Here is a 19,716-nt window from a genome sequence, read left to right on the forward strand (position 1 = left end):
TTTATGTACTAATTAATTTATTCAATCTCGTTTGATATGACTCATATTTGGCTAAGGAAACGTATAGCTTGATTTCAGATCTAATTGGGCAACAATTTTAACACTGACAACAATTGACTTATTACATTTAATTTTCACAATGTTCGAACAACAATAATATAAAAAAAACACCTCTTGTTATACATTTATCTTTAGTTATTAGCAAGATTGAAAAACTTTCCGGATTCACTGGAGAATGAGCAGACAACGTTCCCAGAGTATTATTATACCGAGATACTACAATAACCAATCAGCATAGACTAATTAGGGCGTAGTGTAAGCCTATACGAGTTTGCTTCACGATCATCTACCTATTTCTGATGCAAAGTAGAAATACGTTCTATGTGCTTAATGTGAGTTTTATAACGTTCTCCATAGGATAAAAGTTACTCTTTGTATACATTTGGAACAGCGCCCCTAGCGGCAAACGTAGACAAACGTTCAAACTCCATACAAATTTGACTTAACTTTTACGCTATCGAGAACGTTAAAATACTCGCACTAAGGACCCTGGCAGCGAAGTGTGAGACAGCCATTATACAATAGCGACTTACTTGCACCTCATGTCCCAATTTACTTTATACGAAGTCTATGAACATCGGCGATCACGTAAGACCAAGGGGGTCGTGAGCTAGATCACGCAATCAATAATAATAAAATAAATAACTTTGTACTGTATTTTTTAAATATACAACATTTTCGTATCGCAAAATCTTGTACTCGTCATACTATGACTATTTTTATATTTTATTAGAAAGTGATTTCGGAATAAATACATTTATTAGACAATAACATTACTGACTAAAGTGCCTTAGTTGCCCATAACGTAAGTAGCTAACAGGATTATAAATTTCCTCATATTTTAAAACTATTTCCAATAAATTAGCCTAATAATGAAAATAAAATATCACTTTAAATAACTTATAACTCATGGCAGTGGTGTAGTTTAGTGGGGAAATATGCATAATTTTTGACTTGACACAGAGCGATACCTAATATAAAATGAAAGAAAGAGCATAATAGAAAATAATATTAAACATAAAAATTGAGGTATCACACATTATTACGTACGTTATAACATAATACTGCTATGTAGCTTATTAATAAAGGAAATCATTTCTAATCTATTTATATAGTTTTTTTTCATACAACGAGTTCTGATAAATTGTATCATTTAGTTTTGTTACAAATTCTTAAAAACTACAGATTACATATAATTTAGATATATATAAGTAAAATATTTATTCTTAAATCAAATTTTAAAATTCCTAAACGTAAGGTGAGGATTCCAATAGTTGCCGTGTAATTATTAGGAGCTATAGTTATAGTTTAAAATTAAGTTTTTGTAAAAATGTAAATAATTATTATAAATTAAAATGTAAATTATTTAAAGCCTTAATGAGAGATTACACAAACATCTAATATTATAGTAGTAGTACAGAATAAATTGAATCACTAATAAATTCATCATGTCCGAAAACCATTTATCATTCTAATGACTACAGCAACTATGATGATTTAGACTTACTTAAACGTACATAATAATATACCGCTGTACTATAATTACTTACTATATTTGAGATTAATTACATTAATGCGGTTACAATATATGACAATCGTTAATAAAGTATCATGCAATTTTTTAGATTTTCAATTCCTGAAAACAATTGAGATTCAACTCTGCTCGCAGATATTCGAGATACCTAGCTCTGATTACATACACAGAAATAATTTTACAGAGAAATATCTATTGCGGAATATAATATCGATTGATTCTATTCTATACGTTTATACTTATGTTGAAATCGATCGAAAATAGGGCATCCGAAAATGTTGATTTTAATATCGATTCACATTTCAGATAATTAATATTCCGAATAGCCCGTCCGCGAATCGATTTCGAACATCGATTTAAATTACACATCGAAAGGTAGCTTCGGCGATCGACACGTCTCAGTTATCGTAGCCCGTACATTATTACAACATTAATTCACTCGGTCATAGGTCCGGTCTTTCACTTTACACTACACTAAAACACAGTTCGTTATCTGTAATCGCAGGTATAGAGTAGAGCGAGCGGTTATTAGGGTCGCCTGCCCGATGCCACTCGAGCCCGCACGCACACGCACGCACTCGCACGCACTCACACGCACACACCGACGCCGCCGACGCGACGCACTCGCCGCAACGCGACCAGAGACAAGCGGCCTTCTCTGGACACGCGGACAGGAGCGTGTCCGAGACGCATCGTGGACTCAATGTAGTTCGTACCAGCCGCACTATCCTTGCTCATTTCAATGGTTGTAATATCACCTCTAATGCAACCACCTTGGACACGTTCCCTCCATGTTTCGATACACAGATCGGTAACGTTTGCAAACAAAACAAAATCTTTTTAAAATCCAACACTGAAGTTTATATAAAAATCAATTGTATGCTGTTATCACCTCTGATGCAATGACCTTGGACACGTTCCCTCCATAATTCGATACACAGATCGGTAGCGTTTGCAAACAAAACAAAATCTTTTCAAAACAGTCGAACAGTGAAGTTTATAGAAAAATCAAAAATACACAAATTCACAAAAGGCAACCCCACAAAGTGTTACTCTCACTTCATAAAGGTCTTTTTATAGCTACATTTTTTTTGTTTTGTTTTTAAATATATATCCTCTAACACAAACTTATAAATGACTAAAAACGATATCAGTACATAAATAAATTAAGCAAATCAACTACGAATAAACACATATCTACCAACCATAAACGCTTTGGATTAACCGTCTGATTTGCAATAATTTATTATAATCAGACTTTATGCTGCAAAACTCAATTTCTCAGCCGCGAGTCGTGCACTTTACTTAATCAAAGCTGCATTCAATTTATCCCTGCAACAGTTTATTCACAATAGTTCTGACATGTTAGAAAAATTGTACAATTATTTAGAACTAGATTTCTAAACAGATTGTTGTGGTTAAGTCCGAGCAAATTCACTGCGCTCAACACTTTCGAGACAAACAAGTCCGTTGTAGCTATTCTCTTGCTGTGCGTAAACTCAGCCTATTGAATTTCTATTTACAATTTATAACAAGCAGAACAGACGTCGTCCAAAACCTACTATTAATTTTCCTCACAAAAAAACTAGACATTCAAAAAACTAACATTAATTTTCTTTACTCGAATCAGATCTTTCGTGACAATCGCTTTCAGAGTTCCGCAACACGATGAGACAAGCCCAATGTACTCAACACGACGGAATTCGTATCTTCACTTTAAACCGATAAATGTAGCATCTCAAAACAACTCTTTTAGAATACAGGGTTAAACATTTCGATCGGCAATAATAATACTAATAATAATATAGTAGTACTTCAGTGACGAAGCGACCTTTTGAATGACACGGCGTTAGTGCGCTCCATGTTAACAAATTAAATCAAAATACTAAAAAGTTTAAATTCAACATAAATGTTAATGTTTTTTTTTTAAATGGGATCCTTAGTATCTATGGCATTTGTTCAGTGGTAGAGTACAGGCGGCAATGTCGTTCAAAAGGCTATGGGATCGCGTGCGTCGGCCGCGCGGCGTGGCGTGCGTGTGTGCGTGTGCGTCGAGCCGCGTCACGGGCGCGCGTGTGCGTGCGCACTAGACGCGCGCTCACGGCACGAGGTCGGGCAGGCGCCCGCAACCCTAGGGGCGTCCGCCGCCCTCCACGCTCACCACCTGATCAATTAATTACATATTTACACACAAACGCTGACGAAGACAATGTGAACACTTCACATTTCTCTTATACCATTATAGGTATTAATTGAGGCCGTCAGCGTAAAAGTGACCTAAGCTTACCATAATTAGATTATGAATTTACTTTCACATGGCTACGTAGCCAAAAACAATTCGCGCAAAATCAATGTTTACAAAGCCATCTGTTACCTATGTGTGAAACTAGGGATAAACCGTTTTTGCATCAAAATGTATTGTTTTAAATAAATTGCAATATACGCTGACGGTATCAATTTAAGATCTCATATAAATATGAGGCGCTTCGCTTTCAATACAGTTTAACCCGTCGGAAATATCTGCGAACCTGGCTTAATGACGTCATGCAAACTAGAGAGATAGCAAAAAAAATGCGTTTTCGTTTAAATTTTTTAAACCTGTATGTACACCAAGGAATTTATTAGTATGTTTCTTAGGGCGTCTTTTTGGCCGGACAGGTTGAGTTCCTGTTTGGCTATTCTCAACCTTTTTTTTTAAAGTACGTTTCTTTTCTTGTGTCTACTAAATTCCGTTCTGCACTATTTATAGTCCTACTCATCTTACAATAAAATACTAAATAGGTAATTTATTAATTTGAAACAGAGTGAACAGAGAAACAATAAACAAAAATGACATTACGAAAGCAAGAATAATACACATGCGTCGGTGCTTGCGTTGGCAACGGTACTAGTTAGGCGTGGGGAAGCGCATTTCAACCGGGTGCGCAGATATTTCCGACGGGTCGTACGGCCATACATTTAAGTTAATAAAAAACTTTCTATTCATATTTGAGGCCATCAGTGCAAAAGAGGCCTAACCCCCAATTTTTTATATTCAAGCTTATATGACGTATATTGGAATTTATCACTACATAGTATAAAACAAAGTCGCTTACTCTGTCCCTATATCCCTATGTATGCTTAGTTAATAATAAAACTACGCAACGGATTTTGATGCGGTTTTTTTAATAGATAGAGTGATTGAAGAGAAAGGTTTATATGTATAATAACATCCATTAAATAGTGGAGAAACCAATAACACTTTTTTACACACAATTACAGTTTCCGGAGCGAAACGAGGACGGGTCGATAGTTTAAAATATAATAAATTTTGATGCAAAACCGGCCTATCCATAGTTTCACCCATAGATAACAGATAGTTTTGTAAAAATTACTTTTACGCGTATTGTTTTTTTTTTGGCCTACTTAAATTAAAATTCATGAAGATTCAAACCTAATTGCCTCCATACTGACTATGGTAAGCTTAGGCCATTTTAGCGCTGACGGCCTCATTTCAAGCGCTTAACTTTTCACACGTATACTTCTAATACAGACGTTATTAGCTGGTTGATACGTACTTTCCGCTCCTTATAATAAAGCTCCTCGCTCTCCTTGTCGCAGAGCAGAAGCACTACGGCCCCGAACAGGAATATGGCGGCTCCCCACCCCACTCCGTACGCCCAACCGAACTCCCAAACGGACCGGTTACCTGTAACATAACATTATTACATAGCCCACTGAGTTTCTCGTCGGATCTTCTCAGTGGGTCGCGTTTCCGATCCGGTGGTAGATTCTGCGAAGCACTGCCCTTGCTAGGGCCAGTGTTAACAACACCCCGGTTTGAGCCCCGTGAGCTCTCCTACACGTCAAGCAGAAGCTGAAATAGCCTCTCAAGGCTATCAGCATAGGTAAGAAAAAAAACATAAAAAAAATCTCTGAAGGGGACATCCTCTTGCCATACTTGGCATAATATATTGATGTAAGATAAATGAATGAAAGCAGAGGTTCTAGGTAGTATGAATAAACTCCGCTCTGGTGGGAAGCGGTGCGGCGGATAAATTTCCGATATTGCGGACCGAATGGTAAACAGTCGACGTCGCCCAAAACACGTCATTACGGATCCTCCCGATCCACTAACGGTGCTTATAGGTACCTCAAGCACCGGTCATCGTTCTCGTCGAACCCGTCGCTTGCGACGAAGAGCTCGACGAGTAAATTAACCCTCAGACACAGTCCACTGAATTTCTCGCCGGATCTTGTCAGGGGGTCGCGTTTCCGATCCGGTAGTAGATTCTGCGAGGCACGGCTCTTACTAGGGTTCATATTAGCAACAACGTCAGTTTGAGACCCGCGAGCTCACCTACTAGTTCAGTGAATCCTAGAATAACTCCTAGAAGTTACTAGAATAGGTAGGGAAAAAAACGAAGACGACGGGATTGTCTCTTAGAAATCCTCAATTACAAAATTTAATTTTACATATTTTTTTATTAATCTATTTCTAATTTATTAATACAAACAAATAAACAAAGCGAGATCGTTTTTTTTCGTTTTGTATTCATTTAGTGTTCATTTTCTTTTAAAGGCACATTAATAATTTTACATTATATAAAAATACGAAAAGAAAATACCATACCTTTATTAAAAATACCATACCATATCTTTAGAATATAACAATTGATAGAAATTAAAAAGAAAAACATAATTCGCTTACCCAGATTTAATTCGGCCGCAAAGCAAACCGGGTAGATGACTAATGCTATCAAAATGCACATCACTGAAAATATAAAACAGATAATTAGTAACACACGTATTTCGCAAGTCGTACAAATAATTAAAACTTACTATGTTTTACGATCAAAACTTAAGTCGTCCGTGACCGCGAAAAATGCAAAGTGATCAAAATTAAATAACATTATTATCGATTTCAGTAAAAATATCAGCCCTCCGGATTCAATCCGTTCGAAATTAACTGTTTAGTAATAATATACATCTATCTGAATCAACCAGAATTCTGATTATTCAGCTATTATGGATTATTACTTAAATTAATAACCCAAATAAATATAAGGGTTGGAATTAGAATTTCCCTAGTTTCTTTTACACTTCATTCTATATTTGAGTCGACTATTATCAAAGCCGGCAATCTGACTTTTGGACAATGATTGGTAAATCAGAAAAACGAATTATTGACTTTGTATTCCATTGGCAGTCACAAAACTCTTCGGAACGATATCTTAGATAAATAACAGGTTAACTATTTAATGCAGGTTTTGAACCGTATTCTTTGAAGGAGACGATTATATTCAAATCAATCTGTATTGACATATCAATAATTTTTTTTTGTCCAAATGCACAGATTGCCACCTTTGATAATAGACGACTCATTTATTACTTAGAAACGGAAGCACTATCTTGTTCAAGAAAATCTCTAAGGATGCCAGTGAGCCGCATTAATTTTTTATTGTTTCCTCTTTGTTTTTTTTTTTTGTTTTCTCTGCGCATTTAGTTCAAACGGCTTTATTAATGAAATAATAGTCCCTAAACTAGTAATCGGTACGCTGCCTTGTGTCTTCCATTACCAATAAACTTTCACTAATTCATTATAATTTTTAAGAACATTTCTGTGAATCCTGAGCAATGAAATTTAAAGAATCGATTTTTTTTTTTTTTTTATTGCCTTTGTAGGCAGACGAGCGTACGGCCCACCTGATGGTAAGTGGTTACCGTCGCCCATGGACTTCAGCAATGCCAGGAGCAGAGCCAAGCCGCTGCCTACTACCAAGCCGCTGCCTACTAGCCAAGCCGCTGCCTACTGAATTTCACCCACATCCAATGAAATATCGAACGGGTCTTATTTTACAAACACATCTAAACACATATTATACCAGGCAATATAGTGTATTTAAAACATTTATAATTATTAGATTTTCTTAAGTAGTTAAAAATTGAAATGAAAAATTTTAATTAAACTTAAAATGGCTTAGGTAATATTTATTGATTGCTTTTTTATCTGGTTGGTATATGTATATTCATCATGAAAATTAGTAAATCATGACGTAGAATTTAGGTCAGTGATTCTCAAGCATTAGGTCGACAATTTTGTGTATCACATTTTATAGGCAAAGTTATAATGGTACTATTTCACACGATGTGTTATACGTCAGAAAACAAGGCTTCTAGGCATATATTTTTCTTTGTGTGCCGTCAAAATTTTTAAGTCGCTCAATGTGTGTTTTGACAAACAAAAAGTTGAGAACCACTGATCGAACACGAACTATTATAAATGTGTTGTCGCCTATAGATATTGATATCGTAAGCCGTGTATACGTGGATACGTACGTGCAAGGGCCATAGCGAGCACTGCGAAACGGTAGTACCGAAACTTAGTGCGGTGATCAGTGGAGCGCAGTCCGAGCCCGGTCAACAGAGCCCCGCACACATCCGCCGCTAGCGTCGCCACGCACAAACCAGCCGCGGCCCTGTCCAAAGTCACACGTAAAACCTCAACTCAACTAACAAATAAAATATAAACCAAACAAACTTAATTTGTTACATAAAATAAAACTATTGTGACTATTCTGTGCAAAATGTAACTATTCTGAGAGCTCACAGCCCACCTGGTGTTAAGTGGTTACTGGAGCCCATACACAATACAATATAAATGCGCAACAATATACATACTGGAGGACATCTACAATATAAATGCGCCACCCACCTTGAGATATGAATTCTAAGGTCTCAAGTATAGTTACGACGGCTGCCCCACCCTTCAAACCGAAACGCTTTACTGCTTCAAGGCAGAAGTAGGCAGAGTGATGTTACTCACCCGTGCGGACTCACAAGACGCCCTACCACTAGTAATTAATTGCACAATATTACACAACATTATAATTGTTGCGGATTTGATTTTTTACACCATGTTATTCGTGGAATTCATTCGTGAACATTTGTTATGTACGTATTTCATTACAAAAATTAGTACGTGCCTGCGGGATTCGAAAACCGGCTCAGTCGCATCGCGACCTCAATATACATCTACCAGTCGTCTTATCTTTTAGGGCACGATGCTTTCAAATCTGTGCTGCGTTTCTATTTCTCGACATCATATTCATAATTCGCTATACTGACTTGATGTATGGGGCTGGTCTCGCGGCGTAGCATCCCGGCTGAGCTATAATGTCGAAGGGCAAGGGTGTTGGTGCGATTGGGTCGATGCAGTGCATAAAAAGCCCCTGACGCCAGCCGGCCGCCATTAGCCAGTCCGCTGATGCCAGTCCAAGCACCATCAGGATTACAACCAGCAAGCCACATATTAGCGCGATTACCTAGAATAAATTAAGAAAGTTTCTATATGATAGATTTTTCACAGCTACATCATTACTATATATGTGTTGGGTTATGTGTTGGTTAAACGTAAATTTTACAGAAAATCTTAACCCTCAACACACAGTCCACTGAGTTTCTCGCCGGAATTTCTGAGTGGGTCGCGTTTCCGATCCGATGGTAGATTCTGCGAAGCTCTGTACTTGCTACGGCTAGTGTTATCAATGTTACCAAGTTAGAACCCCACATACTCACATACACGTTCGGTCTACTATGACCCTTCGAGGTCACTAAAATAGGTAAAAAAATATACAAATACAATTTATAATTGAAATAAAGACAAGGTCATGAGTTCTATGTCGTTCGGTTACATTATACGCATTCCAAATATTTTATCTAATATTTAAATTCATGTAGTTAAGGTTGTAGGTCATAAAAACAAACTTTCATTCAAATTCAGTGAGCTGTAAGCTAGACTAGCCTACGTACAACAATAAAAATAACAATTGTTTTTTTTTAGGAAATCAGTCTTGCGTGCTGTTTTGCCCAGTTAAAATATTAATAGGAAAACTACGACCTCAAAAAACTTCGCTCTAGTAAAGGGCGCGTTCTTTGAGGTCTCACGGATACGTACCTACCTATGCCTATCACACTGCCTATTACTGCCACGAAACAGTAATTCATTCTGTTGGTAAAAATTGTGGAAATATTATAATGATGCAATGCCGTTTTTTGGCAACGGCGATCTGCTTCGACTGACGAATGACTGCTGTAAAGTTAGCATATAATTGAACCATATAACATGGCTGAAAAATCTGACACATCACATCTGACATCATCCGTGCGTGTGATTGATGATAAGTATTAGAATTTATAATATGATGTTTAAATCATATAAAATTGCAATAATTTTTTGTATTTGGATTTATTACCATTTCTTTTTGATTATTTTATTCTTGGAGATCGATTGCTAGCTTATTGTTTTGCATCTTAATAGGGATGTGCCATCCGGTATTCTATATGACAGCTATGACACCATTGATCCGTTTGGAAGAGAAAGGAGTGACTAATGTTAATTTGGTCAAAGAAAAAAAATACTAACATGAAAGAGTTTGCTATTAGAGCAACATTTAAATCAACAAAATGGACGAAGTTTATTCTCAGAATTCTACAGGAGCTTTTCAATTATTAGCAGTGGGGTACAAAGTGGATATTATGCGATTTTAGTGATAGTTTGGTAGCTGAGGCCATATAAGCGTTTTAGTGGTGGTAGGGCCTTTTGTGGGTCCGCACGGGTAGGTACCACCACCCTGCCTACTTTTTCCGTGAAGCAGTAATGCGTTTCGGTTTGAAAGGTGGGGCAGCTGTTGTTACTATACTGAGACCTTAGAACTTATATCTCAAGGTGGGTGGCGCATTTAGGTTATAGATATCTATGGGCTCCAATAACCACATAACACCAGGAGGGCTGTGAGCTAGTCCATCCATCTAAGCAATAAAAAAAAGAAAAAAAGGCGTGGTTGAAAAGGAACTGTTCTGAATTTATCATAACTGAAGATCATTTCATTTAGTCATTTAGAAAGTATTATTTATATAATGCTCTTAGCGCCATGAAAATTTGGACAACCTAAAATGTTCCTTTAGATTTCAGTAGCGAGCCGTCCTATAGAAAAAGTGCGTCTCAATCGATAACTGGCCACAACTTCAAAGGAATGAAATAATGGGAATAGATATTATTTTGAATGGAGCTATATATTCATAAAACGTTATATTTGTGTATTTTTTTTTAAGTTAAATGTATCATGTAGAAAAGAAGTAGATAAAGTAGTCCAAGCATGAAATATAGTTGGTTTTTAAAGATATATTTTTCTATTTACAGTTTTAAAAATGTGCTAATATATTATTATCTAGCATGTCTATTGTAGACAACGAAAGATAAACAACTTTGAATAAAGAATGATAGCTAAATAGATAATGCTACATTCAGCTTAATTACATAATATTAGCTGTAAAAACTGAGTTAAAACAAAAGAAATATAATTATAACTGTACCTAATTTTTTTTTCTTGGTGTACATAATTATTCATCATTCGTCATCGAATCATATTACGGAACAGCCAAGGTCAACAATTCTATCACCATATTATTATGTGACTCATATATTATGTCCCCCTCGATAGTAAACATTTCCGGTTTGTCACGATTAATGAATAAAAGAATCCTAGTAAAATTTATAATTCTATAATAAGATTTTTTGCTGTATACGTGGACAGCAGATGACCTCACGGCCTACTGGTCCTTAAGCGGTTACCGCAATATTGACATAAACCACACAACGTTAATGTCACCGTGCAATTTGAGTCAATAGGTGGCGGCCGTGGAAACTATTCAATCAGAACGAATAATTACTTTGCTTTGTTTAAAAAATAGGTTGGACGGATTAGCGGGAGAGAGAAGCAGTTCGAGAAAGACGAAGTCACATTCTTCGAGAATGCTAGAATTGCAAACCACCGTGCTGCAAGGGTAGCGGGCACTCTAGACGTATCAGTTTAGAGATACGAAAAGTTTTCGTATCAACTCAAGAACTAACTTGTCTTGAAAAGTGCCGGGATGCCCCGCCCCCAAATCGTTTGAAATTAACCTGGTTAATCCCGGCGAATATAGTGTTCACGTATCGATTTCGCTCCTAGTGAGTGTTCGCGAAAAACCTGCTTGGGAATTATAATAACCTGGTAATTTTCGAATCATTCCCAAGCCCTGACGACAGTTGCTTTGAGGAGACGGATCGTCGCGCTTCGCTATCAGCTGATGGCGGTCCCCGCGGCTCTATGTCCCGTCGGGAACTCCGATCGATGACTACTCCCCGCGCCCCGTCCCTCACTTCTAGACACCACCCACCTTTCACTTTCCCGTTTTCTTTCCCTTCAATAACAGTACGTCAGGTTGTCGAGGGCGAGGTGTCTTAACTGCAGCATTTTCTTTTTCGTAAACCTTGTGATCGTTCTGAATAAACTATTGATACGTCAATTTCCTTCGATTTAATGAGACTTCGCAATCCACGTAATATGAATGTTGAGAGTCCGGACACAAAAGTACCGAGTATTTCTGCTGCGTAATCATGGCATTTCGATCTGAAGAACGGAAAGCTTTTTCCTGTGTAACTCAGACTTCTATGATCGTGACCACTGAACCATGTGATCCAAGTTCAAGTAAATTTGGGTTTCGACGTCTGGATGTCCTGTTTGTTATCTCGCACGTAGATATGCGTCCGTTACGCACACAAGAGAAAATACTGACTCAGGGTCGTGAAATGTGGAACGTATATTTATTGTTTTTCCACAACGAATCGATGACCAATTATATTTATTATCATCCTTTAAAAACACCTGCTCAGAGCTCGCCTGCCATATGGTAAACCCAATGATTAAATATTTGGTTTATTGAATGTTATGATGATCTGTGCTTGAATCCACAATGAAAACCGGCCTATTGGAAATTGTCTATGATGTTAATGAAAGATTTATGTGAATGCTATATAATAGGTCGGTAATTCTCTATTCAAGATTTATTTCCCTTCGAAATCTTGTCTTTCTTTAATCGAATTATTGAAGAAACTGAACGCGAAAGAAATGTGAACTATTAAAATTTCTGCTTATTGTCATATAAAATTGCAACCAACATTTAAAAAAGCATTTAATAATATAATGTAATTAAATTTAAAATAATATAATAATACCGACCAAAAGCGCATTTTTTTTCTTTCAATATATTTTTTTATTGCTAGATGGGTGGACGAGCTCACAGTCCACCTGGTTTTAAGTGGTTACTGGAGCCCATAGACATCTACAAAGAAAATGCGCCAGCCACCTTGAGATATAAGTTCTAAGGTCACAGTATAGTTACAATGGCTGCCCCACCCTTCAAACCGAAACGCATTACTGCTTCACGGCAGAAATAAGCGGGGTGGTGGTACCTACCCGCGCGGACTCATAAAAGGTCCTACCTTATATCTCAAGGTGGGTGGCGCATTTACGTCGTAGATGTCTATGGGCTCCAGTAACCACTTAACAGCAGGTGGGCTGTGAGCTCGTCCGCCCATCTAAGCAATAAAAAATAAATAAAAAATTAATTTTGATAAACCTGTGCAATTTGATTGGCCGGCATCTCGTCTTCCTCGGAAGCGAACTGTGGCGGCGGCGGCAGGACCGGAGGTGGGAGGGCGCGCGGGAGAGTGCGATGCCCGCCCGGACCTGCGCCCGCGCGCCCCTGCATGCGCTCACTACCCACCCGCCACGACACCGCACTCACACCTCACCAAACTTCACCACATCACACATAAGACGCTTCCTTGATTTTAGCGCACACAATCACAGCACCATAATCAAATTTCAAGATTCAATTCAATCGGAGATGGGTGTTTCAAGTGAATCGGGGGTCGTCTGCTTACTAAATTACTTCAATGTGTAGAGGCATATGTATTATTAATTTTTAGTCCGGCTCTTAAATTTTATATATACAAAAAGCATAAATATAAATTATACTATTTGTGAACGTATTTAAAAAAAATATACAATTAATTTAAAAATCTCTACGTTATTGTTATTTAATTAAAATTATTATGTAATCCGGTTAAGATAAAAAGATAATTGTCAGGTACCTATCTAAAAAAAGATTGCACGTATTCCACTCAATTTACGAACATGGAACGGATAATTTTCTGACTACGCAATAAGTACGCATTCAATATAGCAAATTTTGAAATTGTCATTGTACAACAAATTAATTATAGCAAATCTTGAAATCGTTATTGTACAACAAATTTCGATACAGCTTTCAAAAAAGTTTTATTTTTGTTTTATTTTATATATTACAGTTTGTCCATAAGAGCTGTTGCGTACAACACAATCCACAACACAAAATGCATTGGGAATTACCCCTTATTAATTTAATAGAATATTTAAGTATTTCATAAATTATAAAGGATTATTATTATAGATTATTTGTTTTATACTTCACATTGCATAGCCGCTAATTATTACAATACTAGCGACCCGCCCTCGCTTCGCTTCGGAAACATGAAATTTTATTATTGATTATTTACGACATCAGGTTAGAAACCTCAAAAATAACAGTATTTCTCCACTATTTAATGGATGTTATTATACATATTAACCTTCCTCTGCAATCACTCTATCTATTACAAAACCGCATCAAAATCCGTTGCGTAGTTTAAAAGATTTAAGCATACATAGGGATATAGGGACCGAGAAAACGACTTTGTTTTATACTATGTAGTGATAGTGATATATAAGTTAACATTTAAAGAGAAAATTATGTATTAGTAGTTCTTTATTTACTTGCCTTCAACAATTATTTACAAGGCTTGGTCGGTACAACATTCGGAGGCAGCTCAATAATTAACGTTTTTCATGTCAAACTCCTTGAATATAGGTCACCGCCGCCATGCCACCACACCGGTTTATTTAAAAAAGAACCATCAAATGAGGTCGTACGTTGATATTTACGACCTCAAAGAGCAATGAGTTTTACCTACAATGACGTAATAAACGTAACAGGGATGATATCGAAAGTTTCATTCTTTACAATAATTTACTGGCAACAGACATTCAAAAGACACTCTTTGTGGAAAGAGAATCGAAATTAGTTGTAAAACTAATTGATATGAATTTTAAGAATTATTTATGGAAGTGAGTGTGGAACTGAGCAAACCTAGTTATCTGTATCAGACACTTTAATGGCGCTGATATCCTTAACCACAAAGTGAATGGATTCATCAAAAATTAAGTCCCTACCACTAGATGTCAATGATTTTTTTATTAATATAAACAGATTTTTTTGTCCACTTAAGAATTTTTGATGTCATTTGTTAAAAAAGTTGCGTCGAACAATGTGTAAAATGTCTAACTTGTTTGTTTTCTTTCAATCCGAAAATTGATCAGAAAAACATACACAAATAATAATTGTGCTATCCATACACTTCGCTGCATCGTGCGGGTTACACAAAGATTATGAATACGTTTCAAATCTCTCTCTCTCTCTCTCTCGCTTATAAGATGATGAATCATGTGCTTATTAGATTTAAGATAAATGGGGGCTTGAGTCGATTTTATTTTGGAACTGTACCATTTGTTTTTCATCATTCAAAGGATACAGCCAAAACATTTAATTACTTGACGACCTAGGATTGAACTGTAAATTCCTTCTAAGCAAAATTATTGATTTTATTATTTTACTAGCTGACTCGACAGACTTCGTAGTGCCTCAATCAAGAAATAAAAGACCTAAACTTTTGTATAAAATAAACTTAAAACAAACAAAAGGAATCCGTCCGACGGGGGGCACATCAAATGGAAAAAAATATTGTTATTTTTATTTAATTCTGAGCATTTTCATATTTATCTACCTTTTAAACCTTCTCTGGGCTTCCACAAATAATTCAAGACCAAAATTAGCCAAATCGGTCCAGCCGTTCTCGAGTTTTAGCGAGACTCACGAACAGCAATTCATTTTTATATATATAGAAGATAGAAGATAGAAGAAGAAGATAGATAGATAACTTTTATAAATTTATTGTGACGGTAAGTGCGAAGTCAGGCATTACAATCCGGATATATGAATTTTCAGTGCCTACAGTCTTTAGATACAAAACTTAATTATTTTTTTGTGAAACAACCTAAACCATTAGCTTAAATGGATTTGGATATTTTACACAAATATAATTTATAGCCTGAATTAACACATAAGACACTTTTTACTATGGTAAATGACCCGAGCAACGCTGGGTCATGTAATTCGGCAGTGTGTTAATTTGTTCGTGATTTTAAATATCAACGGATCTCAAAATTGGCGATGAACGTTTAAACATGACGTTTAAATACCATACAAATAATAATATTATGTTTATCGCCGCCTCCAATACCTACACTAATGTATATTTTATAATTATTATATAATATGTATATTATTATGTATATTTTTTTACGAAACCCATTTTATCTAATTTTGTCACTCTCACAACTGAAACTAATCTAAAATAACATCTCATTAGTTGATATCCTTCACAACATTAAAGCTATAGAGCGTACCAAAGAAATATACACATAAATGAACGGATGGCTCATATAATATTAGCCTCCTCCTTCGGTAGGCGGTCGGGTAAAATACAACCTTGATGCTAACGACGTTAAATATCTATCTTTAATTTTATACTTATGCTATGTTAAAAAAAATCTGCTAACAATAAAAACAAAAAAACAAACATTCTTATAACATTGTTTTGTTTTCAATTGTTTTTAATCATTTTGTTATTCATTCAACAATAATTTCTAAAAAAAACGTATAGGTCTGTCTAGTTTTTGGTTTCCATTTGTGTAATTTGCGCAGTAGGTTGCGCGGATAGTACACACTTCAAAGGCATCAATATTATTCTTACAACAGCTTAATCGAAACGCTGTTTCTTACATTGATTCCGAAGTACTTTTATTCTTACTAGGAGTATTTTATGAAATTTGGGGATGAATAATTTTATAGGAATTCGGGACAGGGACGTGTACCGTTCGATAGGCGTCGTACGAACGATACGACGAATGGCGCGGGACTGCCGCCCTCCCAGCTGTCCCGAGCTTCCCTCACACCCCTCGGACGACTCAAGACTTTTACGCCCCACAAATTATAACTTTTAATCACAAATTGTAGCCATACATTTATTAGCCAAAATCTCTGCAAGGACTTCAACATACCATAAGTTAAATATAAAACAGAGGACACCACTCCGATATTTAATTCTTTTTTTACATAAAATACATAGTTTCTTTATTTTTAAATGGCTGCCGTCTCGAATGGTCACACCTGAGTGATTTGTAAGCGTGGTACTGGGGGTTGTCGTCGAGGAGGTCGACGTGATCGTGGACGACACCAATCGCTCACAGTACGAAGTCTTCGAAGACATTCACTTCGCGAAGGCATTTTGCATATTCTTCGATTGTCGCGAACACCAAAAGTTGTCTTCATCCTATCACCAGGCTTGGACGTGTCGTACACTATTTTAGGACTCTCGATAGTCTCACTACGAGGTGCAATTTTGTATTTAGCATTGGCAAGTGCCTTTTTTATCCTGCTAAGTTTTTTAGAAGCTGAGCTTTCTTCTTTTACCTCAAAAGATGTTTCTCTGGGAGCTATAGTAAATTGTCCGGCACGATGATGGTTAATTGTCTCGTTCTCTTGACGTTTAAATAAAATTCTCAACCTTTCAAGCATATTTGGTGGCGGATCGGTGTTCGTGCCGATAGTACACATCTGTGGTCTGTGTCGATCGTCTTCTTTAGTTGCATAACCTGATTGAGCAGGGAGCGTTGCTGAACGCCTAATTTCCGGTTCATCTTGTAAATATGAGATTTGAAGGGTACTTATGCTTAGCGGCTGTTGAGGTGGAGGCCAGAGGTCCCTTGTGGGCGGTACTGGAGATGGACGTTCTCCGAGCATCCGGCGAGCAAATTCACCCGGTTGCCAAAGATAACTAGCAGTCAAGTTACCGTGTGTATGCATCACGATTCACAAGACTTCACTAAGGATGGCGAGCGATTGCTGATAATCCAATACTAGGTATAGCGCACTTGACAGTTTTCACAGAACACTAACCTAATACTTTCTAAATTAGATTAGGAATGGCGAATAATATTCTTAATAGTACTAATGAGGTGTGAGGGTTATTCGGTTATATAAATATAGCTAATTTACTTGTGTAATTAAATACGCAGTTGGATAGTCTATCAAATTATTATTCTAATTTTGATTGTCGTTCTTTAAATTTTACAAAAATAACCCACCAGACGTTTTCAGAATAAATACATATTTAAAAAAAACTTTTGCTCCTTAGAAAACTTAGTTCATAATTTAGAAAAAAAACAGCCCGTATTAATCTATAATGTACATCTATAACGCACTCCACATTATAAAGTAAAACTAACTGCGTAGGCAATTGGTTTTACTTAGAACTATTACCCAATCTTATACTTTTGTGCTTATATCTTAAACAACATATTATGATTTGTATTTATTTATTTATATTAAATATATGGATTAGTTATTTTACAATTTATGTACGTATTCTGCAATGATAAATGTATGTAGCCATTGCGTATCTATACATTTTGTAAACCTAGCCAATTTTTTTTTTCCTACCTAAGTTTGATGGTCTAAAGAGACCATATCAGCGTCACCGGGCTAGTAGGTGAGCTCACGGGGCTCAAATCTGACACAACCGCTAACACGAATCCTAGCAAAAGCCGTGCTTCGCAGAATCTACCACAGGATCTGAAACGCGACCCAGGGCCTAGTGAGAAGGCCTAGTATTTCACTAAATATTTCACCAATATTATTAACGTAAATTCAGATGCACAGCAGTCTCTTCAATCTTATATTCGCTCAATGGTTGTCTTGAAGAGATTGATTGAAGCAATAAGACTTCCAACTTTACTTTTGCATTTTTGTGTTCTTAATATATCCTTTTCTAAGCGTTTAATAAACTATACCTCTAATTATCACTTATTCCATTTCGCACTTTCACGATGCAGGTTATATCAAGGATAACGTAGTGTATGAAAATCATACGCGAAAAAAAATCATTCGCAAAATTTCTAAATCACATTGCAATAAATAGGAGCCACAACTAGAGCAATAAAGATAGAACCCTGTTAAAATATTTTGACCCTAGCGTTTGGGTTACATTCAGTGGCGGATTTACCCTAAGGCCCGGTAGGCCCAGGCCTAGGGCGGCCAGATTTAGGGGCGGCCCCATACGTGTCAAAAAACTTATTATAACGTATGGCGGGCGGACTGCACTACATGGTGCAATATATACCGCGTAAAACTATTTTTTTCCAAAATTTCTAAATCTATTTAGATAAAAGTTGACAATAAAGTAATTTCATTATATAGTCTATATGGTGGATGCTGAGAAAGGGACGGCTGATGACTTGGAGCCTAGGGCGGCCGAGACTGCAAATCAGCCACTGGTTACATTGTTTAAATTCGTCGTGAATCGAACGAGTATTGTGATTTGTGGGCAACCAACCGCCAGTCTTTACTGCAGTATTTACTTTTGATTGAGGGTTCAACAGATATGAATCTGTTACACTTGCGATAGTGATGATGCTTAGCTTGTAGCGACACTTTCACACACTTTTTTTATTGCCCTTGCAGACATAGGCAGACGAGCATACGGCCCACCTGATGATGAGTGGTTACCGTCACTCATAGACTTCAGCAATGACAGGGGCAGAGCCAGGCCTACCGCTTAACACTCTCGACAAGCCTCGTTTGAAGAAGGACATGTCATATATCGTCAAACATACATGAGGTACTGTATGTTTGACATTCCTGTTCAGGAATGTTTCACTGCATGGCATGAGAAGAATGATATTATTTTAATATGCGTTATTTCCTACCTTTAATGGCCTTGTTATGGTAACAGTCTCGATCATTGTAGTTGATGCCATTTTCTATGACGATCGACCTGTGAAAAACCATAAGTACATTTAAGATATTAATCTCAATATAATAATATAACATTAACTAATAATATTACAAAGTAATCAAGTACGTAATTCTAGGTTGAATACACTATGATAAACTGTTATCATAATTAATAATCGGTGTCTGTGCACAATTTCTTCTTCTTTGAACAACTTTTTCATTATCTAATGGATTAAGAGCAGAACCAGTAGTAATTTGCAATATGCTGCTCATTGTCAGGAGGTATCTGACTTTGTAGTTATAACCACTAGGGGCATGATATTTTT

General features: G+C 36.6%; 1 protein-coding gene across 9 annotated transcripts in view; it reads right to left on the reverse strand.

The window, feature by feature from the left end:
• Positions 1–19,716, reverse strand: part of LOC101736066 (transmembrane protein 47) — a 24,054-nt gene continuing 4,338 nt past the window's right edge. For 3 of the 9 annotated variants that reach the window (XM_062669726.1, XM_062669725.1, XM_012695516.4), the window contains exons 2-6: positions 19,363–19,430; positions 8,702–8,898; positions 7,913–8,052; positions 6,285–6,347; positions 4,308–5,282 (exon numbers count right to left, since the gene is read on the reverse strand). In XM_062669726.1, the coding sequence (XP_062525710.1) occupies positions 5,104–5,282; positions 6,285–6,347; positions 7,913–8,052; positions 8,702–8,898; positions 19,363–19,413 (630 nt within the window). In that variant the 5' untranslated portion in view covers positions 19,414–19,430 and the 3' untranslated portion in view covers positions 4,308–5,103. Of the gene's footprint in view, positions 3,759–4,307; positions 5,283–6,284; positions 6,348–7,912; positions 8,053–8,701; positions 8,899–13,036; positions 13,396–16,378; positions 16,518–19,362; positions 19,431–19,716 lie in introns of those variants that run through there. The other 6 variants (XM_038012518.2, XM_004932064.5, XM_038012516.2 and 3 more) reach the window with 5 other exon arrangements.

This window comes from Bombyx mori, chromosome 8 (assembly GCF_030269925.1).
Source record: "Bombyx mori chromosome 8, ASM3026992v2".
In the NCBI taxonomy this organism is placed as follows: Eukaryota; Metazoa; Arthropoda; class Insecta; order Lepidoptera; family Bombycidae; genus Bombyx; species Bombyx mori.